Here is a 24,380-nt window from a genome sequence, read left to right as displayed (position 1 = left end):
CCAAGCCAACAAAGGAGTGGCTCAAGAAGAAACGCATTAAGGTTATGTAGTGGCCTTGTCATTCTCCAGACCTTAATCCTATAGAAAATGTATGGAGGGAGCTGAAACTTCGAGTTAAGGTTTCTTGGCTGTCGCTTGTTAAGAATTTAGAGAACATCTGTAATGAAGAGTTGACGAAAATCCCTCCTGAGATGTGTGCAAACCTGGCCACTAACTACAAGAGACGTCTGACCTCTACTTGCCAACAAGGGTTTCTCCACCAACCACCAAGTCATGTTTTGCTCGGGGATCAAATACTTATTTTACTCACTGAACTGCAACTCCGTTGATAACATTTGTATCATGTGTTTTTTCCGGATTTTTGGTTTAGATTTTGTCTATATTATTTAAAATACACCCATGATAAAAATTGTAGACCCTTTATTTCTCTCTAAGTGGGCTAACTTGCAAAATCTGCAAGGAATCGGATAATTTTCCCCACTGTAAATACAAAGTACAAATGTATTCCAGCCTGTGCTCATCCCATAAACCCCTTTAAAAAAAAAAAAAAAAAGAAAGAAAATGAAAATTGCAGATAACCCCTAAAATGGGGATAAGGAATAGCAAAATCACACGCTTCAATCAAAATGCCTCTACAAAAATATTATTTCCTTTTATTACATTGTATCACCATTAAACTTTGTATAAGTAACTAGTATCAAAAGCAAAAAATGTTTTAGCCCTGGTTCACGCCGGTGCTATTTGTCATTTGCGATTTGACGGTTCCGAATCACATGACAAATCTCACCCCATTGCCGGCAATAGAACCGTTCAACCGTTGCGTCTCATGCAGGGCTGGACTGGGACAGAAATTTGGCCCTGGACTTCATCGAGACCGGCCCACTTACATTTTGAGTGTCCCATCAGCACTCCCTTGCATCAGAGTGTCCCATCAGCACTCCCTTGCATCAGAGTGTCCCATCAGCACTCCCTTGCATCAGAGTGTCCCATCAGCACTCCCTTGCATCAGAGTGTCCCATCAGCACTCCCTTGCATCAGAGTGTCCCATCAGCACTCCCCTTGCATCAGAGTGTCCCATCAGCACTCCCCTTGCATCAGAGTGTGCCATCAGCAGCCCCCTTGCATCAGAGTGTGCCATCAGCAGCCCCCTTGCATCAGAGTGTGCCATCAGCAGCCCCCTTGCATCAGAGTGTGCCATCAGCAGCCCCCTTGCATCAGAGTGTGCCATCAGCAGCCCCCTTGCATCAGAGTGTGCCATCAGCAGCCCCCTTGCATCAGAGTGTGCCATCAGCAGCCCCCTTGCATCAGAGTGTGCCATCAGCAGCCCCCTTGCATCAGAGTGGCCCACTGAGCCATCGGCCCACCGGGAAACTCCCGGTAGTCCCAATGGCCAGTACATGCCTGGTCTCATGTCAAAGCGAGTTTGAAAAAGGTTCCTGCCCTGCTTTTTTTTTTTTTTCTGGTGTCATTGTGACTTGCATAGACTTCTGTTAAATGAAGTTGCAATGAAATTGGAGGTGCAAATCGCACTGATCTGTGGCTTTGAAATATCGCTGAAGTAGTGCGATTTCAATGCCTCTAAAGTAGTGCGATTTTTCCATGCCGCACTGGTGTGAACCAGGGCTTATACAAGTTTAATTGATACAAAGTTTCAGTTAATACAATTTAATATAAGGAAATACTATTTTTGTAGATGTATCTTCTAGAGTTGCACAGATACTGGTATCGGGGCCGATACCAAGTATTTGCACGGGTATGAGTAATTGTGCAAATGCTCCCGATACCTGAAACCGATACCTTTTGCAGTGCGTATTGAGCCCATCCAAAACGAATGGGCTCAAATCGCACTGCAAACAATCAGATGGGATTTCGATAGGAATGTGGTACTTTTCCTGTCTGAATCGCATGCGATTTCCCACACCCCTCCTGTGTGTGTTAATCCAGTATACAAAACGGAAGCACCATCTAGTGCAGGAATGGGCAGTTTATTAAAAATGCTATATAACTCACTTTAAAAAGTACATATCTTGTCAAATCCAAATCTGCATTGGTGTCCTGGGTCTGCCGATGGTAGAAAATAGACATGTGCACTGCCGAAAAATTTGTTCAGTTTTCATTTCATTCGTGGTTTCTGATTTTCAAAAAAAAAAAAAAAAAAAAAAAAAGGAAAATCCCAAAAATTTGAAATAAACTAATAATACCTAACTATTAAATTATAGGTATTGGAATTTGGTTGTTAGTGAACGTAACAAATACTAATTTATCTGAAGTTACAAATTATTCGAAATAACGAATGCCCGTCTAAACAAATTGAACGGAATGAAATAATAACAAATAATAATATGTTTTTATTATTGTTGTTGTTCTTCTTCTTATTAATTCATAACGTTACATTCGTTTAGATGCAGCACTCGTTATTAAGGATAATTCATAACTTCGACTAAATTTGTATCGGGAACAGACAAATTATAAAGGAAATTCCAATACCTACTGTATATTTTAATAGTTGGTAATAGTAAAAGGGGTTGTAAAGGTTTTTTTATTTTCTAAATAGGTTCCTTTAAGCTAGTGCATTGTTGGTTCACTTACCTTTTCCTTCGATTTCCCTTCTAAATGATTTTTTTTCTTAGTTTTCTTTGTCTGAATTTCTCACTTCCTGTTCCTCCTCAGTAAGCTGTTCAGTAAGCTGTTCTGGCTGACTAAACACCACTCGGATGATGGTGTGAAGTTTACTGAGGAGAAACAGGAAGTGAGAAATTCAGACAAAGAAAAAAAACATTTAGAAGGAAAAGGTAAGTGAACCAACAATGCACTAGCTTAAAAGAACCTATTTAGAAAATAAAAAACAAAGCTTTACAACCCCTTTAAGTTATTATTAGTTTATTTCAGATTTTCGAATTTTTGCATTTTTGAATTTCCAAATTTTCGGATTTTTGAATTAACGAAGTTGTCTAAATAAAATTTTTTTTTTAAAAAAATTCAGAACTAAACGAATCGGACATCGCACATGTCTCGTAGAAAATCATGGCCGCTGGAGGTGCTCACAGGCCTGGAGGAGGTGTAAAGGCGGTCCGCCCCCCCCCCATTCTGACATCACTTCCACGCTATATCCACAGGGGTCCCAAAACTTATCCCCCAGCTCTGCGAGCACCTCCATCGTCTGTGATTTTCTATCATCGGCAGGACGGGGACACCAATGAAGATTTAGATTTGACAAGATATGTACTTTATAATGTGAGGAGTTCTGTAGCATTTTTAATAAACTGCCCATTGCTGCATATACTGGGTACACACACACACACACACGAGTGGTGGGGGTAATCGCATGCAATTCGGACAGGAATCGCACCACATTCCTGTTCAAAACCCATGTGATTCTTTGCAGTGCAATTTGAGCCCATTCGGTTTTTTTATGGCCTCAAATCGCACTACAAAGGTATCGGTACTCCGTATCTGCGAGTACTTGACCGAAAGTTCTGCTCTGGGTCCTGGAGCCTGGTGGCTTTGTAGAGAGTTGGATAGGATTAAGCCTTCAGCCCCAAGTCCACATCTTGGCTGTTGTCTAAATGAACCCACAGTCCACAGGTCTATACAGTATATATGCAAGCAGACTGGCCCTCAGGGTGCTCTCTCTTTCTCTTGCTCTCTCTGCTGTGGGAGCCTGCTGCTTGGTGAAATGGCTGACTGCTGACAGAACACTAAATGGTACCAGAGCTGCCTGTTTATTTTAGGGCAGCCCATAGGGGGTCACCATGTTTGTCTGGAATGGACTTGAGTTTAGTCAGGAGACTTTTTTTTTAAATTTTAGATATAGAAGATGTCATTAAAACCCGATGTATAGGTTAAATATCCATCTAGTGAGGGAAAGCTCGTTGTTGAGTGAAATTAGTGGTATTATCCTTGTCTACGTCCCCACCACACAATATTCTTTCAGCAGAGTTCACTACATTAAACACGTTGTACCTCTTTTCCTAGTGTTGGTTCTATTTTCTGTTAAATCTTTCCCCATATTGTCCTCAAAAGTTTTTTTTCTGGAGGTTCTCCTCCCAGTGTCCTCCCTACATTCTCTAAAGGTTTCCCCACCCCGCCTTCACACTACATTTTTCTGGCTGCTCTTCCCATTGTCCACACGATGTTCACTTGCAGATCACCCCCACCCCACTCCCAACTTCTACACTACACTTATGGAAGCCTCCCTTTCCCAAAAGGCCCCCCTTGGCTGCTCTCTTGTTACTGTTTTTGTGTACTAATGTCTCTAGTATTGTGAGCTTCCCATCCTCAACAGTGCTATTCTATCCGTGGTATGTCGTCTACGAAAACTGACTGTCAAAGTGGAGAGAAAAACCGGCCTTTCATAAACCTACAGGATTCCTGTATGTACTAAGCACTTAATTTCCCACCAATTTTCACCCCTTTGGTTAAATTCCACCCCAATTTAGAGGTGACATGGCTGGTTCAAAATGATGGTTAATGACATCACACAAAGAGAGGAATGCTGTCAACTGCTGTCCTTCCCTCATGAGATAATTGCCAAATGATTTTTCAGTCCACAGTCCACTTTTTGCTCCCTTCCCAGACCTACCACGTCTTTGAGCAGATTCTCCCCCTGTATCTTTAGTGGAAATGCCAACTGCTAGTGGCGGAAATCCAGGGTCGCAAAGATTGCACTTGTTACTTGGCCCTGGCATTCCACCACTGAGGGGGGGGGGGGCCAAGACAGCAGGAAGTGGGCCCACTGCAGAACACATGAAAAGGTCCTGCTGCAGGACCGTAATAAAGGGGATCTGTGATGAGTGTGAAGGGCATTGGCTGGGGGTCAGGGGGGGCCCTTCATGGTTTCTTGAAATGGACTTGTTCAACTTTAGTGGGGTATAGGAGAATTTGCCCACATCCCTAGCGTAGACAGTGATGCCACGTACACGCGACCGAACTTTCCGGCAGACTAGGTCTGACGGAATCTAATCCAATAGTGTGTGGGCTAATCAGATCGTTTTTCGTTTTAAAAATCCGACGGATCTAGAAATAAAACATGTTTCAAATCTGTCCGATGGACTCAATTACTATCGGGGAAAACTGTTCCGTCTGTATGCTGGTCCAACAGACCAAATCTGACACAAGGGAAGCTATTGGCTACTGGCTGTTGAACTTCCTTATTTGGTCCTGTCTTACGTCATCACGTTCAAAATGAACTGACTTTCGAACGGACTTAGTTCGGAAAGTCCGTCGGAACTCTGTTGAAAGTCTGTTGACTAGACCGTCGGACCTAGTCCGCCGGAAAGTCCGGTCATGTGTGCGTGGCATAAAACAAGTCCCATCAGAGGGTTCTGTTTTTGTTTTACCGTTTATGGTTTCTTGCATTGGGGCCCTAAAGGTTCTAGTTACGCCTCTGCCAACTGCTATCACTTCTCTTTCCCCAACCCCAGCAACAATTGGTTGTCACTAGGGATGAGCTCAGGCGCGTTTGTATGGTCCACGTGCAGCACCCTCCAGGAAGTCGGCGCAGTGCTGCGCTAATCACAGGCAGTGAGACATTGCCCCGATGCCCGGCTGCAGAGATCGGGCAATGTCTCGCTGCCTGTGGTTAGCGCAAAAGCTGCGCCGACTTCCTGGCGGGTTCTGCACGTGGACCATGCAAACACGCCTGAGCTCATCCTTAGTTGTCACGTTACCTTCATTCTTCTATCTCTCTTCTCGATCAGTTCCTAACCTATGACCAGATCTTCCTCTAGTCTTTAATGTGGAATATCAACTTCTACCATTTCTCTTTCACCTCCAGCAACAATTCTCACTTTACCTTCACTTAAAGCGGGAGTCTGCCGGGACTCCGCGTTTTTTTTTTTTTTTAAGTCAGCAGCTACAAATACTGCAGCTGCTGACTTTTAAAATAGTGACACTTACCTGTCCATCGCGCCTGCGATGTCGGCACCCGAAGCCGATCTCTAGGTCGTCTGTCGGGTCCTGCCGCCGCCATCTTGGGTATGGGAATCAGGTAATGGAGCCTTTCGGCTTCCTTTCCCAGTTCCCTACTGCGCATGCGCGAATCGCGCTGCGCAATAAGGACGCTCCCCGCTGCCTCTGGGATCTGTGTGTTTCCCAGCAGGCAGCGGGGCACTTGCGGGAAGGGGCGGGCACTTGCGGAAAGGGGCGTAAGTTACGCCCCTTTCCGCAGAGAGCTATCCCGGAAGTGGGTGCAGTTACCTGGATTATCCAGGTAACTGCACCCCCCTCCCCCCTGAAAGGTGCCGATTGTGGCACCGGAGGGGGGGAGGGTTCCGATGAGCGGAAGGTCCACTTTAGGGTGGACCTCCGCTTTAACCTCTTCTCGATCAGTTCCCGTCCTATGACTAGATGCTCTTCTACACCTTTAATGTGTAATATCAACCACTACTGTTCCTCTACCACAACCCCAATAAGTTCTTTCTTTTCCTTCACTTCTCCCTCCCTCTTCCTCTTCTCTTTCCACTTCTACCCTGACCAGATCCTCCTCTGCATCCTCTAATGAGGCATTCCAACCAATACCATTCCTCTCCCTCACCTCCAGCAACAATTATTTCTCACTTTGCCTTCACTCCCCTCTTCCCCATCAGCTCCTACTCTATGACCAGATCCTCCTCTGCATCCTTTAACATGGAATATCAACTGCTAGTACCCATCCCCCCCCCCCCCCCCCCAGCAACAATTAGTTCTTACTGTAGAACACCCCCTAAAGAGCAGCTGGTGAACTAAGTCCTATTCCCCCAGATAGCGCACTCACAGCCAGGCACACAGCATTTTCTTTACTCTTCCACTGGGTCAAAGGAATAGTCTAAGGGAGTCTTTTTTTGGGGATTTTATTGGGAATGTTGAACTTGGATGGGGATGAAGGGAGCATGGGATACCCCAGATGCTAGATAATTTTAGGGACTCCTTAGCTGACCTGCTGAACGGCACAAAAGAATGTCCTGCAGAATGTCTACGTTGACGGTGACTATGAATCCTTCCAGAGACCAAAAGCTACACACATTCACTAACTTTCCAATACTGGAGTAATTTACTCAGCCACATGATTATCAGCTGCCTCCTGCTGATATTGATCAGGCTCTTCCTAGGGAGGGAGATCTAGACTCTCACACCACCATAAGACAGCTGGACTCTTTCCCACCAAACTTCTCCTGCCTCTCTCCAGTGAGCTTCTCCAGACCCAACTTTATTCCAGGACTGAAGCTTAAAAATAGCCCCCAGCTAAGCCTATCTGTACCTTGATGTCTTCCTAATTACTCCTTTTAGTATTCCTGCCCCAGGGCAGAGCCCCCTGCACAGGGGTCTCCTCCAGCAGGACTGAACCCAAGAGCTCTGCTGCTGCCTCAGACTATTTATGGGCTTTCCAACTACCTGCTGGGCACACCTTCCCAGGGCTTGACTGGAGTCCTACAAATATTCAGGCTGCCCACTCTGTACTTCCTCCCACTATAATTCTTAAATCCTCTAGAATACAGGGGGAATAATCGGAATAGTAGGCTGTGAGACACTGAGCAACCTTAAATAATCAACCCTTTCTCCACTGATTACAGCACTAAACTACATTTATCTACCAGCCTACGCTACACCAGGAAGGTGCTACATTACTTTACCTTCAACCTCTCCTCCCCCTTTCTCAGTTGGCCCCTACTCCATCTACCCAGCCATAATGATCTTCATATTCACCTCACCCCAACCATTCTAAGGCTTCATGTACACTAGCCTACACTGGCTTTTGGTGTTTTTTTTGCTGAAGCTCCTAAACTCAACTAGATTAAAAGCCTATACGTCAATGCAGTGGCGGCTGGTGCTCAAATTTTTCTTTTTTTGGCGGGTGGGCAAACAAACTGAAAAATACTGAACCCCCCCATCAATTTCAGCCTCACTGTGCCCGTCATATGCAGCCACTTGTGCCCGTCAAATGTAGCCAGGTGCATCCCCCGGCTATCCCCGCCATAGTATTTCATGTGTCCGGGGTCCTGAAAGGGGCCAGGCACATGAATAGGGAGGGGGTTGGCAGAAGTGTCAGTGGGGGCAGCACCTGTGCACCCACAATGCACGGGCCGCCACTGCGTAAATGTGTGTGTATATAGGCTTTAGGCGGAGTTTAGCAGCTGCTACGTTTAGGTGAGCTTCAACCTCCCTCTCCTGAACGCAGAAGAATCACGTTCAGGATAGGAACGTGGAAGCATTTCATTCAGGATAGGAATTTTTTTTGACCACCGGCTGCAGGAAAACGCAAAGCGTGGCAAAAACGTGCTGCTGTTTTCCCGCGGTTTGTTTTTTTTCCCCCCGCAGCAAATGTAGGCTAGTGTACATGAAGCCTAATGCTGCGTACACACGAGCGGACTTTTCGATGGACTAGGTCCGCCGGTGTTCCCGACTAACTTTCGGCGGAGGTCCGACGGACTTTCTGAATGAACGGACTTGGCCACACACGAAAGGATTAAGCCCATTCAAAAGTCCGTTCGTTTTGAACGTGATGACATAAACAGGACTAAACAAGGAAGTTCAATAGCCAGTAGCCAGTAGCCAATAGCTGCCCTTGAATCATATTTGGTCTGTCGGACTAGCACACAGACGAGCGGTTTTCCCGATTTTTAGTCCATCGGACAGATTTGAAACGTGTTCTATTTCTAGGTCCGTCTGTTTTTTTTTTTTTTGTTTGTTTTTTTTGGGGTTTTTTTAGCCCACACAGGATCGGATTGTCTGACGGACTGATCCCGTTGGACCTAGTCTGCCGGAAAGTCCGGTCATGTGTACGTGGCATTAGACCCACTTTACCTTTTCTCTTAATAGTCCCCGAGTATGTTTCATGCCTCAACAGATGCTATTCTGTCTCCTCTTCCTTTCCTCGTGGTCCCCCTCTGGCTATTCTTCTGTTGGTTTATGACCAGTTGCCTCCTACTGTATATCCCTTAGCTCTACTATCAGTTAATACTCTGTTTTCCTTCAAGATCAATACATCAACCCATTTTGTGACCGGGCATGCATTTGCTGGTTTTAATAAATTTAACAGACAATATGCCTGTGGTTTGCCTTGGCCTCAGGTTTGTTGAAATCAAACCCAGGCACCTTAGGAGATCAGATGATGGGTAATAATTCTAAAACAAACCATGTTACCACCACGAGTCTTTCAAATCAACACCATACCGTACGCTCACATCCCAGTCATCAAACAAAACAGCTTGCATTTGTTTGCCAGCTGAAGCACAAGAGCCTATTTGTATGGTAATGATGATCAACACCTATAATTTCATTCCTTTTACTCCCAACAGTTCTAAGTTCATCTCTTGGCCTCGTTCCTCACTCTTTATTAATCACATGATTTTGATAGGATTAAACTTCACCTACTCTGACCTGCCAAGACCTTTTTATTTCCAACCAACATTGTAAGAGGGGCATGGTGGTTGGCTGAATTTGGTGCCCAAGCACAAGTGCCTATCCCTGCTCCAGTCCTGCTAGAACATCCCACCTGCTGAGGATGACTCCCTCTGCCGTCTTGTGCCCTGCTCCTTGCCATAGGCCTCCTCACAATGTTCCCAGCTGTAGACTTTTATATCCCGGAGAAGGAATGTCCACACAATAAATAAATTCACTGCACTTTACTGGTGTGGTTTAAAGATCGTCCGGCAATACAGTCGCACCACAAAGACATATATTCCAGAGTCACTTGACATACACAGTCAATCACCTAAAGTGGACGGTCTGCAGTAGTGACAGGTGAAAGCACATGCAGCACCTCAACAGCCATCTTCCTACAGCAGGGGTCTCCAAACTTTCTAAACAAAGGGCCAGTTTACTGTCCTTCAGACTTTTGGGGGGCCAAACTATGGCCATTGAGAGTAGAAAAGATTTTAATGTTAGTGGGAAAAAACAATGCCCCATCATTGGTGTCAGTGGGAGGAATTGTGCCCCATAGTTGGAGTCAGTGGGGTATTGCGTCCCATCATTGGGCCCCATTGTTGATGTCAATTGTTCCCCATCATTAGTGTCATTGGGGGGAATTGTGTCCCATCATTGGAGTCACTGGGCCCCGTTGTTGGTTTCATTGGGAGGCATTGTGCCCTATCATTGGTGTCATTGGGAGCAATTTTTCCCCCTTCATTGGGGTCAGTGGGGGGGGGAATTATGCCCCATTATTCCATTGTTGGTATCTGTGACGGAACCAATCCCACACTCCGATTGAGTGCTTCCGTCAGTATACCGCTTCCTAAGTCTGAATATAGATATCAGATATTCCAACCGCTCACAAGCACAAAACAAGACGACACTTGCTTAGCTGCTCAACATGGACTCCTTTATTAGAACCAAAATGACAAGTATTTATAATGCAGTAGAAGGGGAGGTCCCCCCTCCTGATCATTTATTCTAACAATACAACTGTAGCCAGAAACAGAATTAACCTGAGCTAATTATCTAAATCAACACTCAGAATAATTGACTGAGGGATAAGACTTTTCGGCTCCTAGCTCGCTAACAGTTCAATAAACATTACCATAAACCTCAACACAGGGTTAATTAGCCCAAACAACATGTGTGGAATACTATTACAAACTGTGTTCTCTGTAGACACCTCCTAGCTGGGTGCATCTCTCCCAGGAACCCTCCAGAGAAACGGCCTCATACATGCAATCTGCCCTAGCCCTCGCCTCCTTAAAGCGGAGTTCCACCCAAAAATGGAACTTCCGCTTTAAGGGAAGGTGACCCCCTGACATGCTACATTTGGCGTGTCATTTTTTTATTATATGAGATGGGTTGGCAACATGGGACTCCAGACAAGCCCAGACGGCACCCCAGGGTGCTACGTCACCCCAGCTGAGGCACATTGACCTAGATAATCGGCCAGGGGAACACCTTCAAAAAGTACCATAATGTTTTGTATGTTTGTCAGCAATCAACAATGCAATGTCCTCAGGACTTCTTACTCTCATGCTTACCTTTTGTTACTGTTGCTGACAGGCTGGGTGCCCCTATTCTGCATTATAACCAGGTCCTGGCAGAAAGGTAAATAGGCAGGAAGGGAATAATCTATCCCTCCTGTCCAATCTGGGTCTGATCTGTATAGGTGAGGCAGTCCTCGCCACTAATAATTGAATAATAATTGTTATCCTAACAGCACTGTGGTCTTCTAAATTGACTGTGAACTGGAACTGTTACTTGAATTATGTCTTATGGGGCTAAGCATTAAAGTGCACCTGTCTTCACGTGACCAACCCCTAAAGCCGATTCCTTTTGGCTTGTCTTCCAAGAGTTTGTTGTGCTCCTTTTTATCTTATCCTGAGGCTGCAACTGAAAATTAGACACGTGCAATTCGTTTAGTTCCAAATTCATTTTTTAACTAATTTTGACAAATTCGTTAATGCCGAAACTTCCAAATATTTACATTTCCGATTTTAACGAATTTCCGAAATTCCAAATTTTCTAAATTCGTAAATTCTAAATTCGTAAATTCGAAATTCGTAAATTCGGAAATTCATAAATTTAAAAATTCTAAAATTTAGAAATTTGAAAATCCAAGAATAAGAATGAAAATTTTAAAACCTGAAATAACTAACTAATAATAGAGATTATATTATAGATATTGGAATTTCCTTTCAAATTTGGCTGTTAGTGAACATAACAAGTACGAATTTATCCGAAGTTACGAATTATCTGAAATAACGAATGCTGTGTCTAAACGAATGGAACGTAACGCTCTAATAATAATAATAATAATAATCATAAATAATAATAATGAAACCTTTTTATTATTATTTATTAATTTGTTCCATTCCATTTGTTTAGATGTGGCGTTCATTATTTTGGATAAATCGTAACTTCATCTGATATGTTCACAAACAGCCAAATTTGAAAGGGAATTCCAATACCTATAATATAATTAGTAGTTATTTGAATTTTACTGATTTTCTTTCTTTTTTCAGATTTTAGAATTTCCAAATTTTAAAATTCCGGAAATACGTAAATTCAAAAATTCGGATTTTCAAATTTCTGAATTTCCGAAAAAAAAGCAAAAAAAGAATAAAACGAAAAAAAAAACAAATTTTTTTTTTTGTCAGTGCACATGTCTACTGAAAATGCACATTTCTCATGCTGAAAAGACAAACTTCTTTTATCAAGGATAAGTAAATAAATGAGCTCCATTGTTTTGCCATGGAGTAGTCATCCAAATAATTTGTTTCAAAAACGTGGCTTTATTCAGATGACAGGTACACTTTAAACTTTGCAAATCTAATATTTTGCATGTTTAGTAATTGGTGTGAATTCAGTGATTGGCTTATCAGACTAATTCTGTAATTGAATCTCTTGTGGGTGTGGAACCTTTTGTACAGGGGCCCTTGTCATTATTCCTGTGTGTTGGGCTGGCCATAGTATGGTCATGCAGTTTGGGGTTACCTGGTCCTCCTCTTCTTTTCTGTGTGTCTACAGGTTTCCAGAAGAGACTCGCCCGCGGATCAGCAAAGTATTGCGGACAACGGCCTTTGCATATCCCTACCTGTTTGACAGCATTCCATTGTTCTATCGGGTAGGACATGGAGCTGGGTGGCACCATTGGTGGGACAATGTGAAAGACCTCATTGTTATCTTGTACCAGGCTTTGTCCTCTGATAAACCTTGCTGGGTACATTTGTGTAGCACTGTTCATACTTCATACAGTTTTATATGCAAGTCAAGGCTATGAGACCCGAGGTCCGAGGATCTAAAAATGGAAATATCTCCCCTTGCGTAGATCCGTGTCGCAGCCACACCTAGTGCTGGTTTCATATCGGGGCAAAGAGTAGTGACCTTCAGGTCCCATTTACACCTCTGCATTTTGGAACTTGAATCCTGAAGCTCCAAAATGTTCTGGAACTTTTTTCGTAGCTCAAATTGAGTAGATTGGTGTGTTTTTTTTGTTTTTTAAGCGTTTTATGTTCCATAAAAATGCCTGGAAAGGTTTTGAGCGTTTTTCTGCTCAAGTGCAATAATTACCCACTTAGTGGTTGTAAACCCTTTTGTTTGTCTTTTATCTATAGGTAAACCTAGAATAAGGCTTACCTATAGCTAGTGGAAATATGTCCTAAACGTGTGCCGTTTAGGAGATATTTCACTTGTAGTGCACCAATGTCATCATCGGGGCATGCTCTGTGAAGAAACGGACCACCGCGCCGTTTCTTCCCCTGGTATGTGCCATGGCTGAAGGCTCCCGTGTACGGGAGTGATGTCACGCTACTCCAGCCAGTCACAGAAGGAAGAAGGGCGAAGGTGGACGCGGCCTGCACAGGGGACAGCGTGGGCTTCGTTTGCAGGTAAGTGTCACATAATGGGCTAGTATGTGATGCATACTAGCCCATTATGACTTTACCTTGTAGGAAGAAAAAAAAAAAAGTCCAGCGGTATACAACCGCTTTAAGATATAAGGAAGGCCGCCTGTGTGCAGCCTGAGCCCCATCTCTATCCAGCGATGTTGTAGGAGTGTCTCGCCTGCCCTCCTCATTGGCTTAGACAGTAGCGTGGTGCCATTGGCTCCCACTGCTGTCAATCAATGACAGTCAGCATAGAATAGAAAGGGGACGGGGCTGTGTTGCGGCTCCATGTCTGAATGGGCTCAGGGAGCTGTGACTTGGCCCAGGTGCCCCCATAGCAAGCTGCTTGCTGTGGGGGGGCACTCAACAGGAGAAGAGGGGCCAGGCGCACAGAAGAGGGACCCGAGAAGAGGAGGATCGGGGATGCTCTGTGCAAATCCACTGCAACAGAGCAGGTAAGTATAACATGTTTGTTGTTTTTGATTTGAGAAAAAAAGACTTTACAATCACTTTAAGGGGTGTGGTTAAACAAAACCTGGGCTTCCTTGTACCTAGAAATAATGCTTTGTTTTGTCTGAGCCTTTCCTAAAGAAGAACTTCATTAAAATAGTCAGGGACTGCTTAGCAACCAAGGACTGTTGAGATAATGAACACTTTGGTGAGAAGCAGGGCCCCATCTAGCCTGTCGGATGTTGGGGTGCAGTAAAAAAAATGGCAGGGGGACAGAGGATGCAAGGTCAGTAGGGCAGGGTATATGAGTCAGTAGGGCAGGGTATATGAGTCAGTAGGGCAGGGTATAGGAGTCAGTAGGGCAGGGTATAGGAGTCAGTAGGGCAGGGTATAGGAGTCAGTAGGGCAGGGTATAGGAGTCAGTAGGGCAGGGTATAGGAGTCAGTAGGGCAGTGTACAGGGGTCAGCTGGGTGGAGAGCAGGGATCATCAGGGCAAAAGACAGGGGTCAGCAGGGTGGAGGGCAGGAATCGGCACAGCAGATCAGTGTACGGGGGTCAGGAGGACAGGGCCCAGGGGTCAGTATGGCAGAGAAGAAGGGTCACAAGGGCAGAGGACAGAGATTAGCAAGACAGAGGACAGGGGGTCAATAGGGCAGTGTAAAGGAGTCGGCAGGACAGAAGACAAGGCTTTAGTAGGGCAGTGTACAGGGGACAGCAGGACAGAGGACAGGAGTCAGTAATGCAGGATACAGGGGTCAGTAGGACCAAAGACAGGGGGTCAGTAGGGCAGTGTACAGGGGACAGCAGGACAGAGGACAGGAGTCAGTAATGCAGGGTACAGGGGTCAGTAGGACCAAAGACAGGGGGTCAGTAGGGCAGTGTACAGGGGACAGCAGGACAGAGGACAGGAGTCAGTAATGCAGGGTACAGGGGTCAGCAGGACTGAAGAAGGGGGGGGTCAGTAGGGCAGCGTACAGCAGTCAGCAGGACCAAAGACATGGGGTCAGTAGGGTAGTGTACAGGGCCAGCAGGACCAAAGACAGGGGGTCAGTAGGGCAGTGTACAGAGGCCAGCAGGACCAAAGACAGGGGTCAGTAGGGCAGTGTACAGAGGTCAGCAGGACCAAAGACAGGGGGTCAGTAGGGCAGGGTACAGGGGTCAGCAGGACCAAAGACAGGGGGTCTGTAGGGCAGGGTACAGGGGTCAGCAGGACAGAGGACAGGAGTCAGTAATGCAGGGTACAGGGGTCAGCAGGACCGAAGAAGGGGGTCAGTAGGGCAAGGTATTGGGGTAAGCAGGACAGAGTACAGGTAATGAATAGGATAGTGTACAGGGCTCCACTCTGGGACAGAGCCTTGATTTGCCAGGGCGTTGAGACATGCATAAAATCCTGGGACAGTGCAGGCGAATCCAGGAAGGCCGGGTAGCATGTTTTAGGCTAGGAGGAGACTTTACCAGACTGAAGGGCTACTGCCCTCCCAGGTAGAGCAGCTGACAATTACCAGGAGCTCATTGAGGTCCCAGCTTTGCTAATGCTGGGGGGCTTACTTGCTAACAAGCTCTGAAGCTAAAGAAAGGGGTTTTCACCTGGGATTCGGTCTGGAGAGTCCACTGATGAAATGTTTGCCTGACACTGGAGGGAGGCATCCAAGTACCCAAGGACTTCTGAGTACCGCCTGATTGCAGGATCTGGGTGACTGTTGCTGCTGTTAACTCTCCTTGGTGCACTAACACTAACGGTTTCCTGGCCTGGGACATTGCGCATGGTGTCCCAGTGCTGTCCATTTCCTGAGCTATTGTAGAAGGGACTGTTCTAAGTAGTAGCTGCAGAGTGAAGTTTCCTCCTATTGTTCAGTGATCTGGAGTATCCCACAGCTCCTGGTACCCTATCCTAAATTGTGGAGCAATAAACATTAACCCCTTCAGCCCCGGAAGATTTAGCTGATCAATGACCAGGCCATTGTTTGTTATATGGCACTGCGTCACTTTAACTGACAATTGTGCGGTCGAGCGATGCTGTACCGAAACATAATTGACACCCCCCCCCCCCCCGCAAATAAAGCTTCTTTTGATGGTATTTGATCACCTCTGCGTTTTTTTTTTTTTGCGTTATAAACCAAAGAGCGACAATTTTAAAAGAAAAACAATATCTTTTTCTTTTTGCTATAATATCCCAATAAAAAAAAAATAAAAAAAAGTTTCTTAAGTTTAGGCCAATATGTATTCTTCTACATATTTTTGGTAAAAAAAATCCCAATAAGTGTAATATTGATTGGTTTGCACAAATGTTATAGCGTCTACAAAATAGGGGATAGATTTATGGCAGCTTTATTATTATTATTATTTTATTTTTATATTTTTACTAGTAATGGTGGCGATCTGCGATTTGTATTTTTTTTTTTTTTCGGGACTGCAATATTGCGGTGGACAAATCGTACACTTTTTACTCATTTTTGGGACCAGTGACATTTATACAGGAATCGGTGCTATAAAAATGCACTGATTACTGTATAAATGACACTTATAGAGAAGGAGTTAACACTAGGGGGCGATCAAGGGGTTATCTAGGTGTGTTCTAACTGTAGGAGGGATGGGGAAGAGAGAGATCGCTGTTCATACTTGGTAGGAACACACGACCTGTCTCTACTCCCCTGAAAGAACCGGGATTTGTGTGTTTACACACCCACATCCCCGTTCTCGTTCTGTAACACGCAATCGCGGGTGCCTGGCGGTCATCGCGCCCACCGGGCACTCGCATCAGCTTCGGGAGTCCACGCTGCGGTGCCCGTACACCGGTCCGGCAGCCGACATCACTCCCGGGGGTGACTTCCGGGTATCGCGGTTCTGGTGCTGTGATTGGCCGGAGCCACGATGACGTCACTCCAGCGCATGCATGGGGGAAGCCGCCGGTAACGGCACACTCACTGAAACAAACGGCACTTACATGCCTTTGCTTCAGTGCGCATGTGCCGATGACGTCGGCACATGCAGATACAGGGGATATCTCCTAAACCAGGGATCTGCAGTTAGCGGACCTCCAGCTGTTGAAAAACTACAAGTCCCATGATGCATAGCAAGACTGACGGCCCCAAGCATGACACCCAGAGGCAGAGGCATGATGGGTCCGCTAATTGCATATCCCTGTACTAAACCATGCAGGTTTAGGAGACATCCTGGGTAGCTACAGGCAAGCCTCATTATAGGCTTACCTATAGCAAAAAGTTGTCTGTAAGGGTTTACAACCACTTTAACAAAAACAGTGTTCTTTCAAAATGGCACTCTAATAACACATACAGTCTTTGATTTCAGCAATATGTGTAGTTGGCATTCGACTGGAGTTTGATGTAAAATTCGATTCAAATTTCAGTCCAAATTTCTGAAATTCAGACGAATTTCGTTACCTTATTCGGAGCATTCGGTAAAATTTGTTTATGTTGTAATTCGAGTATTTGGATCTATCCGAATAACCAAAAATTAGTCTGAATATTAATTCGGAATGAAACGAACCGCACATGTCTAAGAATGAATGTTGCTGTGTGGGCTGCTGCCCCACTAGTGGGAAAGGAGGAACCTGGGACAACTCAGCGGCCCTGACGGCAGTGAAAGCTACACTATTATTATTATTATTTTTATTATTATTATTTTTATTATTTTTATTATTTTTATTATTTTTATTATTTTTATTATTTTTATTAATATTATTATAATTAAGAAAAGTTTCTTAGTGTGTAATGTTTTTAACGCCTCTAAACTCCTCCATGATTTTAGTATTTTATATATGATGGTGCAGTGTAGGTTTTCAGCCTTATAACTCCATATCTTTTTTTTGTTTTTTTGCACAGCTGTTTCTTTGCTCCGGTGAGGATTGCGCACACAACGATGCGATGGCCATGCATTTCTGGCACACAGCTTTTGCCTTCCTAACTGGCTTTCTGTTTGCCACACACCTTCCAGAAAGACTTGCCCCTGGGTGCTTCGATTATGTAGGTGAGTGTCTGGCTCTTTTATTTTTATTTTTTTGCAGACGGGCCATATAATGGATTGCCACCCAGTGCACATTTTCAAGTTTCTCTTGAATGAATGTGTTGAGCCTAGACTGGATCTTTTCAACGCCAGGAACCTCCTCCTTCTGTATGGATCCCCGGAATCGGAGATGGGAACCCTCAGCGAGACATCCAAGTTTTTCTAAATTGTAGCTTCTGAAGTAAGGTGTACCTGGGAAAAGCAAACAAAACCTATTTATTTTCCTGGCACACTTGCCAGCCAGCAAAAAAAAAAAAAAAAAAGACGTTGGGATCGATTCACTATAACTGGAGAGTGCAAAATCTGGGGCAGCTATGCATGGTAGCCAATCGGCCTCCAGGTATTTTTTTTATCAAAGATTAAAGTGGTTCTAAAGCCTTCTGTTATACGCATTAAGGTGAAAAAACTTCTGTGCTGAAGCTACCCCCCAGATCTCCCCACCCCCCAAATTTCCCCTCCTAGCTCAAGTCCTCTCCCCCCCCCCCCCTCCACTCTATTACCTTTTCTAGCAAAACTTCTTCCCCCACCCCAACACATATCCCCTCAAATAAATACTCATAGCACACCTTCCCAAATTCCCCCTCCTAGAACTATTCATAGCCCCTGTCGCCCCCCCAAATTTCCCCACCTAGCATCAATACCCCCAACAATCCCTCCTAGCACAAATCCCCCCCCCCCCCAAAAAAAATTCCCTCCTAGCACAAATCCCCTCCCCCCCATAACCATATTATCTCTTCTACTACAAGTCCCCCAAAATTCCCCTTCCTAGCACAAATATTCCACCCCCCCTCAACACAAATCTCCTCGAAGCACCACTCATAGCACACCTTCCCAAATTTCCCCTCCTAGGACAATTCAAATCTCCTCACCCAATCTCCCTCTCAACCCCCAACCTTACATGATACCACCAGTAGCGGCTGGTAACGTTTTGGGATGGGGGGCCAGACCCCACCCTTCCTTTTTGACCCCCAAACCCTTATAAAATCCACCCACTCTGTCCCCTGTATTCCACTTGGTTTCCACTAATACTCAGGAGTATACAGCTCGGCCTCGCAGATCAGGGTATACAGCTCGACCTCACAGATCGGGGTATACATCCCGGCCTCGCAGATCGGGGTGTATACAGCCCGGCCTCGCAGATCGGGGGGTATACAGCCTGGCCTCGCAGATCGGGGGGTATACAGCCCGGCCTCGCAGATCGGGGGGTATACAGCCCGGCCTCGCAGATCGGGGGGTATACAGCCCGGCCTCGCAGATCGGGGGGTATACAGCCCGGCCTCGCAGATCGGGGGGTATACAGCCCGGCCTCGCAGATCGGGGGGTATACAGCCCGGCCTCGCAGATCGGGGGGTATACAGCCCGGCCTCGCAGATCGGGGGGTATACAGCCCGGCCTCGCAGATCGGGGGGTATACAGCCCGGCCTCGCAGATCGGGGGGTATACAGCCTGGCCTCGCAGATTAGAGTATACAACTCAGCACCACCACCACCCTTCTCCTCCCCCTGTGGCCAGTCCAGTGGCACCCACCACTCTTTGGCGGGACCCTCCTCCTCCTCTCCTGGAGTGTTGACTGGTGGGGCTCTCCTCCTCTCCCCCTGAAGTGGGAAGCGGTGGCTCCAGTGTGTCTCCTCTTTGAAGGACATACCCGTACAGTAGAAGCTTGTGCCCAAAGCTGATCGGGGATATAAGGAACTTCCCCACTTGATGTCTAGACCAAAATATTTCCTTAAACCAGTAATTGGCTGCAGAGCACTATAGCACCCTCCCAGAGTAGTGTTGGCTGCTCCTATAATCAGTGGACCAGAGGCTGATTGTTTAGGCCTGATCAGCATCTCTCAGGCTGCTGCTCCGATTACTTCCCCTGCATTCTAGTGGATTCTATAATTCTAGTGGGAGGAGGTACAAGGGAATCAGCCTGAATATTTATGGAACTCCAGCCAATCCCCAGCAGGTGGTGAAAGAGCCCATAAATAGTCTGGAGCCGGAGGCAGGAGGTTCCTTGGTCCAGTCCTGCTGGAGGAGTCCCCTGTACAAGGGCTCTGCCCCGGGGCAGGATTTCTGAAAGTCTAGAAGACCGTGAGGTCTTAGCCGAGGCTTCAGCTGGACGACCTATTGGCAGAAATGTTAGTCCTGGAGTCCGTCTGGGTCTGGAGAAGGTTACTGGAGAAGAAGTTTTGGGGGGAAAGGTCTCCAGTTGTCCTATGGTGGTGTGAGTTTGCATCTCCCTCGCTGGAGAGTGCCCGGTGGATATAGGAAAGGGGCAACCGATCGTCCTGTGGCCGTGTGAGTAAATAAATGGTTTATTTAAAAAAAAGTCCAGGTCTCCTTTCAGCATTAGAGATTATGTGTGACGTTTTTGTGTAGTTTAAAAAGCTGGAGAAGAGTTCTCAAAGTATTCAGTTCTTCAGCTCTGCGGTCCATGCTCCCGAGATCTATGTTGTAATAAAACCCTAACAAAAAATACCCCTATATATGAGCCAGTGGAAGAGTGAAGAAAATGTTATGTGCCTGGCTGTGTGTCAGAAACCATGAATCAGACTGAGACAATCAAATCACACTTGTTTATTATTAAAAATAAAAAGGTAAATAGAAAAAGCGTAGTCAAGCATAGCCAGAGTCCAGCAGCCAGATCGGGTAGTCAGCCAGTCCAAAGTTCATTAACCAGATCGGGTAATCAGCCAGTCCAGAAGTCAGGGATCCAAGGAGAGCAACTGCAAGCAGGATAAGGAGCCAGGAGGGATGTCAGCAAGCTAGTCTTGAAACAAACCGCAAGAGATGGTACCTTGTGATGTGACTAACATGAAGGCAAAGGAGAAGTGAGCTGGAAGTCTTTAATAGGCAGGTCAGACGAGCATCATCGGGAACAGCTGGTAACTGTGGAGAGAGAAGAGAGCTGGCAATTAGCCGACAGCTGAGCGTCCAGCCCAGAGGAGTTGGGGCTAAGCCAGCCCTGACGCTGTGTGTGCTCTAACTAGGGAATAAGGCCAAATTCACCAGTGGCTCTTTAGGGGGGTGCGCTACAACAACCTAAAGGGGGCAAACCAGATTTTTCTTGGGGTAAAATGGGAAAGAGTAAATGGGATTTTTAAGGTGCCAAATTAGAACAAAATAATTTTATAAAAATAAAATTGTATTCAAACAATAAAAAAGAGAACATGCAAGGAGTAAATGTTGATACTACAGTACTAATACATGTGCTAGCTGATTTCATCTCTACATGTTTCGCCTTGATATTGGCTTCCTCAGGAGATATAATCGATATCAGGCACAATAAGCACTAAAAAGAAGCAGAATTTTGTTGAAAAGACAGAACAATCAACAATAACAATTACAATATATGAGTAAATACAATTATAACAAATTGAGAGACATTCATCAACTGAGAATAACATAGCAAGCAGGTCACCATTGGTCATAATATTTACCTGTATATTGAAACTATTTACATGTGAATTGGGGCTCCATGATGCCGTTTCGGCTTTGCTTGCTACATTTCATAATTAGTGCACCAAACCTATCTTATTGAGGATCTTGATATATTTTGAACTAAAAACAGAAATGTCTTCCTTTTTTTGCTTTAGGTCACAGTCATCAGCTATTCCATGTGTGTGGTATCCTGGGCACATACTTCCAGATGGAGGTGCTAATCCTGGATATGAATCTACGGAGGACATGGCTACTGGACAATGGCCCTGTCCCCACCATCTCCCTCACCTTGGGAGCCTGGTGCCTGGCGCTGACCATTACGTTACTAATTATTGCTGCTTTCTCTTGGGGCCTGTACTGGAATCCAAAGAAAAATAAGAAATTGTGAGCTAAGAAGAACTCAAATATGCAGATAATTTTAATCTTTTTGCATAATTCTACACCGCCGAATGTAGAGAATGGTAACGAAATAAGCACTCCTGCTGAAAAGACGATGAAAATATGTTAATTCTTGCATTGCAGCCCTTTAAGGATTTGGGAATATACTTACCAGAACCGTTGCCAATGTTTTTTTTGCCAAATGTTTAACAGTAATATGGAACCAATCCATGGACATATATCGGGGACATTTAAGGTGGAAGCAGCCAAAATATTATATATATGTATTCTTTGTTTATAGGAAGGAGCAACAAAGCCATGTATGTTACCTTTACGGGGAAGCGGATGACTTCAATCTGCTGCAAAAGGTGCTATTCAAGAGTCACATGGCTCATATAGCCCTCAGTATAAAAAAAAAAAAAAAAAAAAATTGTTCTGCATTATATTGGCTGCCCCATCCAACCTTTTTATAGGTGAACCACAAAGGTGGCAGCCATTTTGAATGCACCGTAATGTGATTCTTTTTGTGCAAGTCAAATAATAGTTACATAATGCTTTATATTTTTGGCTAATGCTGAAGGACAACCTCCGAAGAAGCACTTCCATGTCTGGCTGCTAACTCTATTGACTCCAAACTCCAGATTGTTCTAAACATCTCTCTTTTTTTTTTTTTTCTGCTGGTGCACTGAGCAGTTTGATCTGTATATGAAGGAAATATACTGTTTTATAACCAGATAATTTAATATTTAAACATGATTTATTTATTCTATATAAAGTGTCCAGTGTTCATTTTTATTTTATTCTATACAAAGTGTCCAATCTTCTTTTTGATTTAAAGCTGAGCTTCTTTCAAAAGGGGGAATCCTGCTTGTTCGCAGCCCCCCCCCCCCCCCCAAAAAAAAAAAAATTCCCTTACTTGAAGTGCCTGCACCCGAAGCCGATGGACGGATTGGCTTGGGGTGCCGACATTGCGGCATCCCTGGACAGGTATATTATATTAAAAGTGAGCAGCTACAGGATTTTTAGCTGCTCACTTTAAAGCGGTTCTCCACCCTAAAGTGGAAGTTCCGCTAATCTGATCCCTCCCCAGGTATCTGCACCCACTTCCGGGACAGACGGCCGCAGATGCCCCGCCCCGCCCCCCCGTTGTGTTCTGGGAAACACACAGTTCCCAGAGACGCACAGCGCGACTCGCGGATGCGCAGTAGGGAACCGGGCAGTGAAGCCGCAATGCTTCACTTCCCGATTCCCTGACAGAGGATGGCGGCGGGGGCAGCAGAGAGACGAGCGATCGCTCGTCATCTGCCGCCGACATCGCTGGACCCTGGGACAGGTAAGTGTCAATTTATTAAAAGTCAGCAGCTGCAATATTAGTAGCTGCTGGCTTTTAATATTTTTTTATTTTTTTTTTAGGTGCAGAACTGCTTTAAGTGTGTGTTTTTTTTATTTATTTATTTTTTTTTTTTTTTATTTGATTTTTTTTTTGTTTACAGAATGGAACTCGACATTAAAGCGGTTGTATAGTTAAACTTTTAACTTTGACCTACAGGTAAGCCTATAATAAGGCTTACCTGTAGGCAGGACTAGATTAAGAGTATCATGGGCCTGGTGCTGAGGATTTTGATGGGCCTTTTTATGGAAATAAATAAAATGAAAAATTCACACTGTATGTGCAAGAGAACCCATGTGAATGAGCCCTTAATTTTTTTAGTTTATTACATTTTTTAAATTATTTTCTTCATTATTATTTGTTGGAGTTTTTTTTTATATTTTTTTACATTTTTTTCACAATACTTTTTTGGGAGAATGGAGCAGTGGAAGGTGTCAGTACTGCATACACTGGGGGGGGGGGGGGGGGGCAGAGCAGGGGGAATCTAATGGACAGTCTTGGGTGATCAGTACAGGGGGAGGTGCAATTACAAGCACCGATCTTCCTCTAGAGGAGGTGAAGTGGCTTTCAGCTGCTTCATCGAGAGCCATAGAGGGAGTGGTGATGGTGCTTATGATTGTCCGCCGCACCGATCACCCCCGACTTTCAGATTCCCCTTGCTGCAGGAGGTACAAGGAGTGTCTCATGCAGTGCAGTATCCAAATGGTCAGTTCGTCCCTGCTGGGCCTATATTAAGGTAGGGGCCTGGAGCTGCAGCTCCAATAGCCCCTACCTTAATCTGGCCCTGCCTGTAGGTACAAAGAATATCTCCTAAACCTGTATGGTTTAGGAGATATTCCCCTCGCAATGAGCCGCTGACTTCAGCGACGCGTGCGCACCCAGGTTTCTCGGCCGGACACATGCGCGGGAGTAACCACATCATGGCTCCGGCTACTCGTAGCGCCGGAGCCGCAATACCCGGAAGACATGCCAAGGGAAAGCCACTCACAGCGCCGGAGCCGCGATACCTGGAAGACACCCCAAGGGAACATGTCAGCTCTCTTGGCATGGACCGAGTGAGATGCCGGCGCCTCATTCTACAGTAAGTATTTCATAATGAGTTAGTATGCGGTGCATACTAACTCATTATGCCTTTTTCCCTTACAGGTATAAAAAAAAAAAAGTCAGCGGGTTTACTCCCACTTTAAGTGTCCAGTGTTCATTTTGAGGAGTTATATACAAAATGTCCAAACTTCTTTTTGATTTAAAGTTGAGTTTCATCCAAAAGGGGGAGTCCTGCTGCACTGCCACAGTTGCCACTTTTTTGGGGGGAAGGGGGGAGCGGGTAGCTGGTTTTGAGAGGTATCTGAGTTGAGTTGAGAGGCATCTTGATATAGCGCGGCCTTACCCCAAAGGGTCCTGATGTGCTTGACTAGGGCCAATTTAGACG

General features: G+C 45.2%; 1 protein-coding gene across 7 annotated transcripts in view; it reads left to right on the top strand.

Annotated features, from left to right (window-relative positions):
• Positions 1–22,361, top strand: part of PAQR5 (progestin and adipoQ receptor family member 5) — a 617,270-nt gene extending 594,909 nt beyond the window's left edge. For 6 of the 7 annotated variants that reach the window (XM_077472843.1, XM_077472844.1, XM_077472842.1 and 3 more), the window contains 4 exons: positions 10,960–11,004; positions 12,427–12,523; positions 17,577–17,721; positions 21,339–22,361. In XM_077472843.1, the coding sequence (XP_077328969.1) occupies positions 10,960–11,004; positions 12,427–12,523; positions 17,577–17,721; positions 21,339–21,571 (520 nt within the window). In that variant the 3' untranslated portion in view covers positions 21,572–22,361. The remainder of the gene's footprint in view (positions 1–10,959; positions 11,005–12,426; positions 12,524–17,576; positions 17,722–21,338) is intronic. The other variant, XM_077472846.1, reaches the window with a different exon arrangement.
• Positions 22,362–24,380: the final 2,019 nt, after the last annotated feature.

The sequence above is a fragment of the Lithobates pipiens genome, unplaced genomic scaffold, assembly GCF_037356315.1.
Source record: "Lithobates pipiens isolate NorthernLeopardFrog02 unplaced genomic scaffold, aLitPip1_a1.2 Scaffold_8, whole genome shotgun sequence".
Classification (NCBI taxonomy): Eukaryota; Metazoa; Chordata; class Amphibia; order Anura; family Ranidae; genus Lithobates; species Lithobates pipiens.
The sequence above is the reverse complement of the archived record's forward strand: the minus strand, read 5'-3'. Positions and strand labels throughout refer to the sequence as shown.